The sequence below is a fragment of the Carcharodon carcharias genome, chromosome 6 (genome assembly GCF_017639515.1).
Source record: "Carcharodon carcharias isolate sCarCar2 chromosome 6, sCarCar2.pri, whole genome shotgun sequence".
Taxonomy (NCBI): domain Eukaryota; kingdom Metazoa; phylum Chordata; class Chondrichthyes; order Lamniformes; family Lamnidae; genus Carcharodon; species Carcharodon carcharias.
The window spans coordinates 149,956,707-149,972,751 of NC_054472.1; the positions used below are offsets into that span (position 1 = coordinate 149,956,707).

Genomic DNA, 16,045 nt, shown 5'->3' on the forward strand with positions numbered 1-16,045 from the left:
AAAAAGTCAAGATTTTTGCATTTGATATTTACTGTGCTGATTTCTTAGTGCTGGAATATATATTTTTTTAAGGTGGTTCCCGTGGCTCCATTTGTAAATGCATTGCCTACTGTGAAACCAAACCTTTTAGACAAAGGTTGCAAGGTTTAATTCCTGTTCGGTGCTCAGTCGATGGATGGCAGCAAGAACAGTGACTGTAGGATCCCTACAGTTGTTATCTCTGCCACTTATTCCATTAGTGCTCTGCCCAAAGCCAGGACCTTGGCTCATTGTCTGCTGCTGCTTCATCCTGAACTGTTTTTCTTGATAGTTTTTGTCAGCGGTGTTTTGCCATTGTCTCTCTGCCAATAGGAGAAGGGAAAATAATTAGCTCGGGTTAATCACTGAATTCTTGCAGTGCAGAAGGAGGCCATTCAGCCCTTCATATCTGCACCAGCTCTCTGAATGAGCAGTTTACTGACTGCCATTCTACCACCTTCTCCCCGTAACCCTGCATATACTTCCTTTTCAGATAACAGTCTAATTCACTTTTGAACCTTTGATTGAACCTGCCTCCACCATACTCTCAGGCACTGCATTCCAGACCTTAACCACTCACTGCATGAAAAAGTTTTTTCTCATATCATAGAAACATAGAAAATAGGAGCAGGAGTAGGTCATTAGGCCCTTTGAGCCTGCTCCGCCATTCAACATGATCATGGCTGATCCTCTATCTCAATGCTGTACTCCTGCACTCTCCCCATATCCATTGATGCCTTTAGAGTCAAGAAATTTATCACTTTTGTTTCTTTTGCCAATTACTTTAAATCTGTGCCCTCTCATTCTTGATCTTTTCACAAGTGGGAACAGTTTCTCCCTATCTACTCTGTCCAGACCCCTCATAATTTTGAATACCTCTATCAAATCTCCTCTCAGCCTTCTCTTCTCCAAGGAAAACAGTCCCAAATTCTCCAACCTATCTTCATAGCTAAAGTTCCTCATCCCTGAAACCATTTTAATGAATCTTTTCTGCACTCTCTTAAATGCCTTTACATCTTTCCAAATGTGTGGTACCCAGAACTGTAAGCAAGACTCCAGATGAGACTGAACTAGTGATTTAGACAAGCTCAACATAACCTCCTTATTCTTGTACTTGAGCCCTATTAATGAAGCCTAGGATACTACATGCTTTATTGACCGCTCATTCAACCTGTCCTGCCACCTTGAATGATTTATGCACATAGACACCTATGCCAGGATTTTATGGCCCCATCCCGGAAGATGCAATGAGCTATTTAAATCTCCATTCAGTTTGATGGGACCATAAAAGCCTGCCGGTGGGAGGGGCCATAAAATCCTGGCCTTAGGTCCCTCTGCTCCTGCACCCTGTATATTGCCTCTCCATGTACTTCCTACCAAAATGAATCACTTCACATTTCTCCGCATTGAACTTCATCTGCCACCTGTCGGCGCATTCCACCAACTTGTCATGTATGCTTGACAAATGCCCAGGAGGTCCAAGACTTGGGAATCTTTTAACTTTAGATTTGATACTACACTGGAATTAAACTCTATGTGGTGTGAAGCAAAAGAGATGTGATAGCCTCTCATCTAGGTCAAATTTAGATTTATACTGAGGTGTTTAAGCAATGGGAGTGCACTTTGGGGATTTAGACATCATGTGATCAATTTATCATCCATTAAGCTAAATGGGCAGATAATCATCCTCAGCAAAATGGCCTGAGTCCCAATGTTGTGTAAGGTGATGCACGAGCAGCTCTAATTTAGATTAAAGGATGGGTAACCAAGGGACGTGTGCTGATCATTGCACTCAAGTCTCCAAATAATCACTCCCATCACATGAAGCTCTGCATGGGAAGCACTAATTATGAAAATCTATCCCCACATTCTTGATGTCAGTGAATCCAATGAGTTGACCTCTCCTTTGGGTTGCTAGGGCCATCATTTTAGAATCAGGACTCTAAGCAGCTCTGCTACCTCATCACTCAGCAAAATAATACTTGCGATGGTGAAGGCCTGTTTTAATTCATTTATCCAGAACAAAGTTACGCCTCCACCATTGCTGCATCAATGCATTTGCTCCCAGTGTAAACTGCAGCGAGGCAGCCATTTGGATCACAGGCAGGTTCCCCCAACCCCCTGACTTTTTAGCCAGTGAGCAGGGACCCTGGCACTCCATAAAATCCAGCCCCCTATCTCAGAAGGAAGTTCCATCCTAGAGAGCTGCTGACCACTGCTGGAACTACAGGCAGGTCCACTATGCCAAGGAGCCCACATAAGTCTGGGATTAGGGATCTCAGCAAAGGGTGGAGGGGCTCATTTCAAGAGGCTGGGGGGAGTATTAAAGGTCAGAATGATCTTCTGGGGAAGTGTATCTACATTGGGCTCAGGGGTCCTGCAGAGGAGGTTCCCCCCACCTTGCCCAACTAAAGCTGCTGGGCTTCCCACACCACAGGTAAAGTAACTCTTTCGAGTACAAACACGTTTCCATCTGTTCCTATTCAGATGAAATTACATTGTTTCATAATTTGCCATGGTGAGATTTGAACTCTTGATCTTGGGTTTACAAGCCCAGTACCATAACCACTTGGCTATCATACCAGAACTGACCACAGGTAAAGTAACTCTTTCGAGTACAAACCCGTTTCTATCTGTTTCAGATGAAGTTACATAGTTTGCCATTGTGAGATTCGATCTCTTGATCTTGGGGTTACAAACCCAGTACCATAACCACTTGGCTATCATACCAGAACTGACCACAGGTAAAGTAACTCTTTCAAGTACAAACCCGTTTCCATCTGTTTCAGATGAAGTTACATTGTTTCATAGTTTGCCATTGTGAGATTTGAACTCTTGATCTTGCGGTTACAAACCCAGTATCATAACCACTTGGCTATCATACCAGAACTGACCACAGGTAAAGTACTGGCAGGGGCAGGATGAGGCCCTTAAGTGTCCAATTAATTATCTCTTAAGGGCGTCAACAGATCCAAGGGCAAGCAGGTCCCCCACAAAAATTCAGACATGTCAGGGCAGACAGGCAGGCAGTGGAAAAGGCACCCGCTGGATTTTACATGACCCCCGCCTCCCCACTTCCAACCTGCCATCGGGGGAGCATAAAATCCAGCCTATAGGTTTTTTAAACATACAGCACATGTAATTGAATGAATGCTTGAAAGGCAGTAATTACAACAGAACCTGATGGTTTGCTTGGGGAATTAAATGTGCTACAGTTCTACATTCAGTTTCTGAAGATTTCTGGTATCCAAATCCTCATTACAAATGACCATTTTTATACATTTCTCATGGTGTGTCAATCCACAAAATTCCATAATTCTGCATTACCATAATTACACACAAGTTAAAATGCCACACCATTTAAGGTCCAGCGGGAGAGCTGACAGTACAGAGGCGATAAAAGGAGCAGCGGAGAAAGCAATGGAGTCACTCAGGGACCAGCAGGAGAGTTGAGAGTACAGCGAGGATAAAAGGAGTGGCAGAGAAAGCGAGAGAGTCACTGAGAGACCAGTAGGACAGCGGGAGTACAGCGGGGATGAAAGGAGCAGTGGAGGGAGTGAGAGTGTCAGAGAAACCAGCAGGAGAGCTGAGAGTACAGAGAGGATAAAAGGAGTGGCAGAGAGCATGAGAGTCACTGAGAGACCAGCAGAAGAGGTGAGAGCACAGCGAGGATAAAAGGCGTGGCAGAGAGTGAGAGTCACTGAAAGACCAGCAGGAGGCCTCCAAAGAAAATTAGTGTGACGTCACAGGAAACTGGGTGAATGATTGGTTGGTGAATATTTTTCTCATTTCTATCAAAATGTGGGTATTAATTTCAAATTAGCAGCTGGGAAATTAAGAATATAAATCAGATTAATATAGTAGCACATGAATTGATCAGAGGTATTAATTGAAATTAATTTTTCAAACAGGGCACTAGCTAGACTATTGAAGAGGAACTAGATGTTTTTGTTTAATATCATGGTTGGGCATGTGAGACCTGTTGCTTGCAATTCCTGCGCCATGTGGCAACTTCAGGAGCAGAATTTTCCGGTCGGTGTGTTGGGGCTGGCCCAACACGCCAACGCGTAAAATGATGCGTGATATTTCGTTCGGCAGGTGCGCGCCTGAGTCAGCTGCACATCCACTGAAATGCAAACAGCCTAATAAGGCCTTAAGAAATTAATTGAAGCACTTATGAACACTGCCTGTCCAACCTTAAGGTTGGTGAGCAGGCAAAATGCCCAAGAAGCCTTCACATTTTTCAGGAAACCTCATCCACGAGCGGGTTGAGGTTTCCTGAAGCTTTTATTAAATAAATTAATAAACTTTCATAAATATAAAAACATGTCCCAACTCGTGTGACAATGTCACATAAGGGGACACGTTTAAATAAATTTTTAAATCATTTATTCAATCCTTTTAATATCCATTCAATCTCCCTGAGGCAGCTCCTCAGGGATATTGCTGCACTCTTTTGTGGACATGCGCAAAACTCATGAAGGAGCACTGGCCCCGACTCTCCCTCCTCCCCCAGCCCGCGCAGGTAGCCCTGAGCGCTACCGGCCGTGGGTTGCATTGGACGGGCCTTAATTGGCCCGCCTGCATAAAATGGTGGTGCGGAGCCAATCATGGGTGGCGATTGGCTCCACACCCGCCCCTGCCCGCTCCCGCCCAGCCCATCTGCCATTTGAAAAATCCTGCCCCAGGTTACTTTGCGTGTTTTGAGTGCCCATGTATATTGGAAATGCCTCCAGCTGTTTGAACTCAAGCTCAGGATTTCCCAGCTTGACGGGCAGCTGGAGTCATTGCAGGTGATCAGAAGGATGAGAGTTTTCTGGATTGTACATTCGAGGAGATCACCCCACCGACTAAGAGTTCAGGATAATAGCTGCATGGAGGAGCAGGAAGAGGCAGGAAGTACAGGAGTCTTCAGTGTATGTGCCACTCTCAAACAGGTACTCAGCGTTGGAGACTGCAGTAAGTGAAGAAGTGTGGTCTAGCGTTTGGCATCATTGGCCAAGAAACTGTACAGGTGGGAGCAGCAAATTGTAGAAATTAGGTTTTTATAGGAGATTCCATAGCCCGGGACAGAGAGGCTTTTCTGTAACCGTATCGTGAGTCCTGCATGGTGTGTTGCCTCCCTGCTGCCACAGTAAAGGACATTGTAGACATGGTGTGGGATACTCTGCAGGCAGAAGGGAGTCAGCAAGAAGTTGTGGCACACATTGGTACCAAAGACATAGAAAGAGGGCAGGTATCGAGATCTTACTGTCAGATTTTCAGGAGCTAGGGAGGAAGTTGAGAAGTACGGCGTCAAAGGTAGAAATCTCTGGATTACTCCTAGTGCCATGCATTAGAGAGAGTAGAAATAGGAAGATGGTGAGGGTCAACGTGTAGCTTGAAGCTTGGTGCAGGAGGGAGGGCTTTGGGTTCTTGGGGCATTGGGACCATTTCTGGGGTAAAAGGCACCTATTCAAAAGGGACAGGTTGCACCTCAACAGGACTGGGACCAATATCCTCATGGAGAGGTTCATTAGTGTGGTTGGGGAGGGCTTAAACTAAATTCACAGAGGGAAAGGCACCAGTATATGGAAATAGAAAAGAGTAATAAGGTGCATAGAGTTAGAACGCTATACGATGCTGGAGAAGGGAATAATTCCATATTAAATAGGAGCAGACTAAGAGAAAATAATAAGTGGGCTCAGAGTTTGGAAAAAAGCAATAAAGTCTAAATTAGAAACAAAAACAAAAATACCTGGAAAAACTCAGCAGGTCCGACAGCATCTGCGGAGAGGAACACAGTCAACGTTTCAAGTCTGTATGGCTTATCACCTAAATTAGAGTTACTGTGCATGTATGTGATGCGCAGAGTGTGATAAATAAAACTGGTGAGTTAGAGGTGCAGACTTCCATGTTGAAATATGATTGCAGCTATAACAGAGACCTGGCATAACAAAGGGCAGACCTTGGTATTAAACATATTCCTAGATACAAGGTATCCAGGAAAGAAAAGAAAGGGGGAGGAGTGGCAGTTATGATTAAGGATAACAGTGCAGTGCTGGAGAGAGAGGATGTCCCAGAGAGGTCAAGGACAGAATCGATTTAACTGGAGCTAATTAAAAAAACAGCAATTACATTGCTCGGTGTAGTCTGTAGGCCAACAACCAGTATGAAAGATGTAGAGGAGCAAATTTCCAAGGAAATTACAGAGAGGTGCAAAAATTGTAAGAGTAGTTATAATTGGAGACTTTAATTATCTGAATATAGACTGGGATAGTATTAATGTAAAGGGCAGAGAGAGGCAAGAATTTCTAGGGTGTGTTCATTAAAATTTTCTATAGGAGTATGTTTCCAGTCCAACAAGAAAGGAGGCACTGCTAGTTCTTGGGAATGAGGGGGGCCAAGTTTGTCAAGCGTCAGTAGCAGAACATTTAGGGGACAGTTGATCATTGTATCATAATGTTTAGGCTGACTATGGAAAAGGACAAGTCACAATCCAGAGTAAGAACAATTAACTGGAAGAAAGCCAACACCAAAAGGGTGAGAATGCAAATAGGCCAGATCAATTGGAATTAAAGGTTGGCAGGCAAAACTGTAACTGGACAATGGGCTGCCTTTAGAGAAGAGATAGTGTGGGCACAGACAATGTATATTTCCACAAGGGGGAAAGGAGGGCAAACAAATTCAGAGTTCCTTGGATGACAAAAGAGACAGAGGTTAAGATGAAGAAGTGTCCTTATGACAGAAGTCAGTTGGAAAATACAACTGAGAACCAGACTGAATATAGAAGGTTCAGAGGGGAAGTGAAAAGCAAATAAGAGAATCAAAGAGAGAGTATGAAAATAGACTAACAGCTAATATAAAAAGGTATTCAAAAGTCTTCTATAGGTATAGAAGTAATCAAAAGATGGCAAAAGGAGGAGTGGGGCTGATTAGGGACCAAAAGGGCATTTACGTGTGAAGCAGGGGCATAGCTGAATACTTTGCTTCTGTTTTTACCAAGGAAGAAGGTGCTGCGCAGGTGATGGTGAAAGAGGAGGTAATTCAGATGCTTGACAGGTTCAAAATGGATAAGGAGGAGGCATTGGATAGGCTGTTTGTATTTAAAGTTAATAAGGCACCAGGGCTGGATGGGATGCATGCAAGGATACTGAAGGAAGTGAGAGTGGAAATTGCAGAGGCCATAATTGGCCATAATTTTCCAGTCTTTCTTAGACTTAGGGCTGCCAGAGGACTGGAGAGTTGCAAATCGTACACCCTTGTTCAAAAAGTGTGTAAAAATAAACCTAACATCTACTGGTTAGTTAGTTTAATCTTGGTGGTGGGGAAGTTTCTAGAAATGTTAATTTGGGACAAAATGATTTGTCACTTGGAAAAATGCAAGTTAATTAAGGAAAGCCAGCACAGATTTGTTAAGGGCCGATTGTGTTTAACTAACTTGGAATTTTTTGATGAGGGAACACAGAAGGTTGATGAGGGTAATGCTGTTGATTTGGTATACATGGGCTTCCAGAAGGCATTTGATAAAGTGCTACAAAACAGGCTGCTGGGCAAAGTTAGAGCTCATTGAATAAAAGGGACAATAGCAACATGGATACAAAATTGGCTGAGTGACAGGAAACAAATCACTATTTTGAAAATTCTCTTCAGAATTCGACCAAGAAAGGCCTAAGCCCTATTCTTAGGCAAATGCAATGATTGGGAAACAGATTGTCCCAAACCCAGCACATTAATTATGCATTCCCGGGAAACATGCCATCACCATGCTGCTTCATTGCGCTGGGCGCCATATTTAAAGTCCAGTCGCGCGCACACCTCTCAGTGATTTCAGCCCAGGACTACTGCAAAGAAGACATGGCCCCAAAAGGCAAGAAAGATGCAGCCCCGGGTTTAGTGACGCCTCCCGTGAGTGCCTTTTAGATGCTCTGGAGGCCTGGCATGATGTCCTCTACCTATGCTCTGGCCACAGGAGGGGCAGCAACATTACAACTCTAGCTTGGTAGGCGATGGCAGTGGTAATCAGTGCCAACGCTGCACAGAAGAGGCTAGCCATCCAGTGTAGATAGAGGATGAAGATCTCATCCATGCTGCCAGGGTAAGGCAACTATCTCATCACTCTAAACTCACACACTCAAGCCTATCACACATTCACTGGCATCTACTCACTGCCAGCTCAAGGGACATCACCACTCACTCTTTCACACACATCCTCACATCTTCATCTGGCCTCATCTGCTCTGGAGACTGCCTCCTCAGCTCTCACCATCTTGAAGTCACTTGCATAGATCAACTTGTGCCCCCACACAAACCCTGGGATATCCCCCTTCCCAAGTACAGCCCTCACCCTGCAGCCTCTTTCCTTGCCTGAGGCCACTTCTCCCCCTTCCCCAACAAGCCGTAGCCATGCAGCCGAACAAAGTTAGGTAGAGAATTGCCTGTCAGCCTCCCTAAAAGTGATGTGGTTTTGTCTGCGAAGCCTGGCAATGATGACTGCTAGTGTTGCCCGAAGCAAGGTAGGCAAACAAACCTCCAAGTCCCCAGTGAAGTGCAGCCCGCCAGGTGCATGTCATTTACGTGCAGTTGTGAAACATGCTGATGTGGGCGGACAATCCAGTGTGGGGGGATGAGTCTGACTGGCTGGCCATATAATGGTATACATCATTACAATGTATTACAATGAGGTTCCTGATGTCCAATGGCGGGAAATGCGGCCTGCCATCGATGGGCTGAGTGGATGATCATAAACTGGTTTCATGATGTTGTGAAACCAATTTTTGGCCTTCTCACCATATTGTCCGTTCACGCTGTCAAGCACGCCTGACCCCAGCGGGCACGGAAAATTCCACCCAGAATCTCCAGTAATTGAAATGCAAATTTGATGCCAATCAACCTAATAAAGAGAAATGAATAGAAGGTCCCAAACTGAAAGAAAAAGCAGGAATACTTCAAGGGAACTTAGTCCAGCCAATCAACCAGGACAGAAGGGGGAACTGTGGATGGTTTGCATAAGAAAGAACTAATTTCATAATTATCAATAGTAAACCAGCTGTTTGATCTACAAACTGAAACAGCTGCATTATCACATTCTTTAGGCTCAGTTGAATCCAAAGAAGGGAATGAAAACACTAAAATTCATGACGGGCCAACTATAAGCTCTCACCATGGACCCCTGGAAGACAAACCTAATGAAAGAGAAAATGGAGGAGGGCAAGGATCCATTTGCATGAGACATGAGGACATTCCCATGCTGCTTATCATTCAGTGGGTATCAGCAAAATTTCTGACAGATCATGCAACAGGCATCTGTCAACTCCACTGAGTCACCCTCTCATAGTTCAAAGAATGAAACTTTGGAGGAAATGTTCTCTGACACAGATTAAGATCAGTTTCGATTATCTGATGCTTCTCACAAAAGAAGTTCCAAAGTAGACAAAAAAAAAGAAATATGCAAAACAGGAGGAAAATTCCAAAGTTTCCAATCAAAAATGAAATTCACATTCACAGAATGTGAAGCAATTAAGATATCGGATCTTGGTGACATTCATAATTCTTCTGAGGGTGTAAAAGACAACACAATCTTGAACAAGAATAAACTTACAAAAGCTTCAGGCCCCAGTAATGGTTCATTTCCAAATTCATTTGGTTCAAACAATAAAAAAGGACTTTAAAAAGACAACCCAAGAGACGCAAAAGGCATCTAAGCCCAACTCCCAAAATGGCCTTTGGTTCCTCATTGAACAAGTGCAAAGGAGAAACAGTATCCGATCTGAAAGCTCAAGAATCTCTAACGGAATCTCCAGAAAAAGTACTAGTGGATAAAGACACCTCTGATTTACAGGAAATCAAAATGGATATCAATGATACACCACAATTACCTCAACAGCACCAATCCTAGCCATTGACTCTGACAATCCAGTTGAAGAAACTGAAAAACTTTTAACTAATCATGGAAATCAGCTATAGAGCCAAATGTGATGGAGTCACAAGCAAATACCAGTACCCTTTTTGATTCAGGCCAAATAGCAGAGATGACAGACGAGCTGCTGTATGCTTTATATGTTATCACTCCAAATATTTTAAGTAGCCAGAATTCAGATCTGCGTCAGAAAAATACACAAATCAAGGCTGCCAATGCATTTAAGCCAAGTCAACAAGCCACAAGCTCAGGCTTCAGTGTTGATGTTAATATAGGGCAGAATTTTTCCCCCATCTGGGGGAAGTTTAGGAACAGGCTCATGGAGGCGCGCCCCTGATTGGGGGCGCGCCACCAATTAAGGCCTGCCCAGCATGACGTCTGCCAGGAAGCACTATGAGCTCCCTGTACAGACAGAGGGGGATTCCGTCAGCCATGAGTGCACTCTTTCACGCTTGCGCACAAAAGAGCGCACTCATCTCCCTGGGGCTAAGTGCTGCCTCAGGGAAATCGGCTCCACAAAAAAAAATCTTAAAAATAGAAAAAAAATTTCCCTGACATGTTCCCTGGAACATGTCCATCACTTTCAAAGACACTTCTATTACATTTTTAAAAACCTACATGAAACCTTATCCTGCCCGTGGATGAGGTTTCCTGCTTTTTCTGAAGCCCGCCAGGGTTCCTGGCCTGCCTGCCAACTTTAAGGTTGGATGGGCAGGTCGATTAATTACTTTAATGACTTTGTCAACGGCTTCAATTGGCCATTGACAGGTCGGTGGGCGCACAGCTGATTCTGCTGAGCCCCCGCCTCCTTGAAAATTGAAATGGGGCGCGGTGACATCAGGGGTTCTGCCCAAGGTCATCCCGCATCATTTTACGTGTCAGCAAGCGGCCCCCCCCCCCCCCCACAGCTGGGGAAATCCTGGCCATAGATTCCAGTGGTCACTTAATATCAAGACAACCTTTTATGATCTCTTCCAACAGTGAGCTCAGTTCTGATATTTAATAATCTTCTCTGTCAATTCCCAAACTGAATTCAGCAAGTCTCCTGAGTCAAAAGAGGCTTTCAAAGTAGCAGCCTTTTGTAATTAAGAGCAGCTTGGAAAATGAAATACCAGCTGCTTGTAAAGTGGTCAACCAGCTCTGCCAAACAAAATACCAGGTCAACAACCTCACTAGTGCTGTTACCACTACCATCAGCATAGTGTTCTGTTGAAGGGTTCTCCCCTATCCAAAAGGTTAACCCTTCTTCCCGCTCCTCAGACACAGATAGACCATCCCCTACGTTACCTGCAGCTGCTGCACTAAAGGAAATGGAGGAGATAGATAAATTCTAAATTTACTGAGGACAATGACAGCCCAAAAGAAAGATAAAAGGCTAGATTTAATGTTTCCCCACCACTGAAAGCTGGGGGGCACATTAAATCCAGTGGGTGGCCTGCTTAACCACTCTCTCCTGCATTCACCACAATTATACTAGTGGTGGAGGTGGTGTTGGCTGGTCCTCTATGAGTTAACTGGCTGTGGGGGAGGACCACGCCAGTCTCCCAGTCCGGCAGGTTTCCTTGCATCGCGGGCTGGTGGTGGATTTGGGGGTTCCTTCCTTAAGAAGCCCCCTGGGCCCATCGGAGGCCCCCTGAAAGTTATATTCCCCCAGCTGCCCTTTCCTCTGCGGCCTTTCACAACCCCACGCTCCTCACCAGGGCCTGCCAGCTTAGCCCTGACGTTACGCCCAAACACAACCCCAAATCCTGGGTCCAGCGCTGCACGTCTCTGTCATCAAGTGCTGGAGAGCTGCCGGCCTCTGGTTGACTATGTAATCCAGAAGGGTGGATGTCCCACCTTCAGCCTATTAACAGCCAATTATTCACACACAGCTGCAAGCACCAAGATCCCCCCTGTCACCTACAAATTCTCAACCAAGCACAATTCAGACCTCAACCTTTGCAGAACACTCTAGCATGCTGGTGCCCTCTAGGCCTCAGGCAGCCAATGGATGGCCACCAAGGTCATCCTAGGCCATGGGGCAGCAAGGTCAGCAGCTCCACCTCATCTGCAAGTGCAGGGGGAGCACCTCATAGAGGCATACATAAAGCATAAGAAGAACACTTAGGGGTTCATGGCTCTTTGGGGAGATGGTGGCATAGTGGTAATGTTGCTGGACTAGTAATCCAGTAATGCTCTGGGGACATGGGTTCAGATCCCACCATGACAACTGGTGGAATTTGAATTCAGTTAATTAATCTGGACTATAGAGCTAGTCTCAGTAATGGTGACCATGAAACTATCATCGATGTCAGTCACTAATGTCCTTTAGGGAAGAAAATCTGCTGTTCTTACCTGATCTGGCCTACATGTGACTCCAGACCACAGCAATGTGGTTGGCTCTTAACTGCCCCCTGAAATATCTGAGCAAGCCACTCAGTTCAAGGACAGTTAGGGATGGGCAACAAATGCTGGCCTTGCCAGTGACACCCATATCCCATGAAAGAATAAAGAAAAAAAAGATGTCAAGCCTTGATACAGTAGTGCCTCTGTATCAGTTATAAAAACTGTCTAACTTGCTGTCCTTGCATTTCTTACTGCTTGTCAGATAGTAAAAATACTCTAGCTCCCTCAAGGGGCCTTTAGTAATTGGGCAGACTTTGTCTGGTCAGCTCCTCAGCTTTGTCAGTGCACATGGTGAAGCTGGTCACTGGGCAATGGAGTGTGAGATGAACGAGGTAACAGGTGAGTCTTTAACACACTGATATTGAAAGGAAATGAGGGTCACTTGAAACGAGTACGGGTGAGATTGTCCCATGTCTCCCTTCCGGGTCTCATTTCCCATCACCTCTGGTTCAAGGGTTCCTCATTTTGTACTGCCTACTCAGAAGCCTCCTCCAATCCTCCTAATTGGATGATATCCTCATTACACACAGCACAGCAGACCACCACGAGATCCTCGCTGGGGTATACTGAATACCTCCACCAGAGCAGATAAGGCACCTGAATTTTATTTCCAGCAGCCCAGTGGTCTGCTTGTTGGCTTCACAGGTGGACTAGTGGCAGGTATTGTAACTATCCTCTGCTGCAGTGCAAGGATTCCTCACAAGCATGAGTAGCCATGTCTTCAATGGGTAGCCCGTGTCTCTGAAAATCCATCCCTGAAGGCACACGGACGTTCAGAAAATCCGTCGACTCAAAAGTGTTTAGGATGTTCTAGACATGAGGGTGAGGTGGATTGAATTATTATTACTATTCCCCTCTTTTGCCCATGATGGTGATAGTTTTAATTTTTAACTTAACTTGTTTTCCTTAGTGTCCTTTCCCATGTTGAAATAGGTCATGGTGTTTCCCAAAGCCCGGTTTATGAGGTCCAATGTTAAAAATAACCCCACAGCAAATTCTTTAAGGTGAAACAAAACCAGAATTTATTAACACATTCAAACCCAAGGGATGGATTGTGACACACATTCACACTCACGAGCATACAAGGTAGAAAGGGAAAGAAGTTACAAATTGTGAGTTACATAATAAAAAATCCAAAAGGGAGAGTGGATTTTAGTAAAATAAGGCAGGATCTGGCCAAGGTAGACTGGGAACTGTTACTTTTGGGGAAATCCACAGAGGAGCAGTGGGTGGTGTTCAAAAAGGAATTGGGGAGGATACAGGCTCAACATGTTCCCTCTAAGGTGATAGGAAGGAGTAACAAGCCCAGAGATCCATAGACGACCAGAGATATTCAGGTTACGATGAGAAGGAAAAGAGGCTTTTAGCAGGTACAAGGGAAGCAAATCAGCAGAGGCATTAGTGGAGTACAGACAGTGCAGGGTGGAGCTTAACAAAGCAATTAGGAGAGTAAAGAGGGGATATGAGAAAACTCTGGCTGGTAAAAGTAGGGAAAATCCCAGTATGTTCTATAAGTATATCAATGGGAAAAGGATAACCAGGGAAAGAGTAGGGCCCATAAGGGACAAATCTATGGGTGGAGCCAGAGGACATCGTTAGAGTGCTGAATGAATACTTCATATCCGTCTTCACCCAAGAGAATGAGGATGAAGGTATCAAACTTGGGGAGAGAGACTGTGACGTTCTTAAGCAAATTGATATAGGGAGTGACAAGGTATTAGAGGTGTTGGCAGGCTTAAAAGTGGACAAATCTCCAGGTCCAGATGATTTGTGTCCCAGACTGCTGAGGGAGGTAAGGGAGGAGATCGCAGGGTCTCTGACCCAAGTTTTTAATTCCTCTCTGGCCATGGGGGAGGTGCCAGAGGACTGGAGAACAGCTAATGTGGTTCCCTACTTAAGAAGGGTTGTGGAGAAAAGCCAGGGAACTACAGGCCAATGAGTCTCACGTCAGTAGTAGGGAAACTATTGGAGAAATTCTGAAGGAGAGTATCTATCTCCACTTGGAGAGGCAAGGTTTGATCAGAGATAGTCAGCATGGCTTTGGCAGAGGGAGGTCATGCCTAACAAATTTGATTGAATTTTTTGAGGAGATGACCAGGTGTATAGATGAGGGTAGTGCAGTTGATGTAGTTTATATGGATTTCAGCAAAGCCTTTGACAAGGTCCCAAATGGGAGACTTATAAAGAAGGCAAATGCACATGGGATACAAGGTGATTTGATAAGGTGGATTCAAAATTGGCTTAGTTGTAGGAGACAGAGGGTGATGACAGAAGGATGCTTTAGTGACTGGAAGCCAGTGTCCAGTGGTGTACCACAGGGATCTGTGCTCGGTCCCCTATTATTTGTCATTTATATAAACGACATAGATGACTATGTAGGGGGTAGGATTAGTAAGTTTGTGGATGACACAAAGATTGAATTCAACAACTTTAGGTCTTGACCTCCCTCCTCCATCCCCACCCCCCTTCTGTTTCTTCCCCCTTCCTTTTGATTTTTTCCAATAAATTATATAGATTTTTCTTTTTCCCTCCTATTTCCATTATTTTTAAATATTTTTAAATCTTATATGCTCCCCCCACCCCCACTAGAGCTATACCTTGAGTGCCCTACCATCCATTCTTAATTAGCACATTCGTTTAGATAATGTCACCAACTTCGACACCTATGTGTTCTTTTGCTCTGCCATCTGTGACATCTTTTGATGATCTGCTTATATCACTGCTTTTGCCTACAACCACACCATCCCCCTCCACTTCTCTGCCCCCACCCAACAATCCCCCCCCACCCCCTGCCCCCCAACCACCTTAAACCAGCTTATATTTCAACCCTCCCTGGGATTCACCTAGTTCTGTTGAAGGTTCATGAGGACTCGAAACGTCAACTCTTTTCTTCTCCGCCGATGCTGCCAGACCTGCTGAGTTTTTCCAGGTAATTCTGTTTTTGTCAAAGATTGGCCAGGTGGTTAACAGTGAGGCTGAGTGTCTGGGGCTACAGGAAGATATAGACGGTATGGTCAAATGGGCAGATAAGTGGCAGATGGAATTTAACCCTGAAAAGTGTGAGGTGATACACTTCGGAAGGAATAATTTGACAAGGAAGTATTCAATGACCGGCATGGTACTAGGAAGTTCTGAGGAACAAAGGGACCTTGGCGTGTGTCCATAGATGTCTGAAGGCAAAGGGGCACGTTAGTGGGGTGGTGAAAAAGGCATATGGGACAATTGCCTTTATCAATCGAGGCATAGATTACAAAAGTAGGGAGGTCATGTTGGAGTTGTATCGAACCTTGGTGAGGCCACAGCTGGAGTACTGTGTGCAGTCCTGGTCGCCACATTATAGGAAGGATGTGATTGTGCTGGAGGGGGTGCAGAGGAGATTCACCAGGATGTTGCCTGGGATGAAACATTTACATTATGAAGAGAGTTTGGATAGACTTGGGTTGTTTTCATTGGAGCAGAGAAGACTGAGGGGCGACCTCATTGAGGTGTACAAGATTATGAGGGGAATGGACAGGGTGGAAAAGGAGCAGTTGTTCCCCTTAGTTGAAAGGTCAGTCACAAGGGGGCATAAGTTCAAGGCGAGGGGCAGGAGGTTTAGGGGGGGATGTGAGGAAAAGCTTTTTTACCCAGAGGGTGGTGACGGTCTGGAATGCACTGCCTGGGAGGGTGGTGGAGGCAGGTTGCCTCACATCCTTTAAAAAGTACCTGGATGAGCACTTGGCACATCATAACATTCAAGGC

General features: G+C 44.9%; 1 protein-coding gene across 1 annotated transcript in view; it reads right to left on the bottom strand.

The window, feature by feature from the left end:
- Positions 1-126: 126 nt before the first annotated feature.
- The window catches only part of slc22a13b (solute carrier family 22 member 13b), a 79,910-nt gene continuing 63,991 nt past the window's right edge, over positions 127-16,045 (bottom strand). Inside the window, exon 11 of the mRNA XM_041189301.1 lies at positions 127-341. Within this exon, the coding sequence (XP_041045235.1) occupies positions 127-341 (215 nt within the window). The remainder of the gene's footprint in view (positions 342-16,045) is intronic.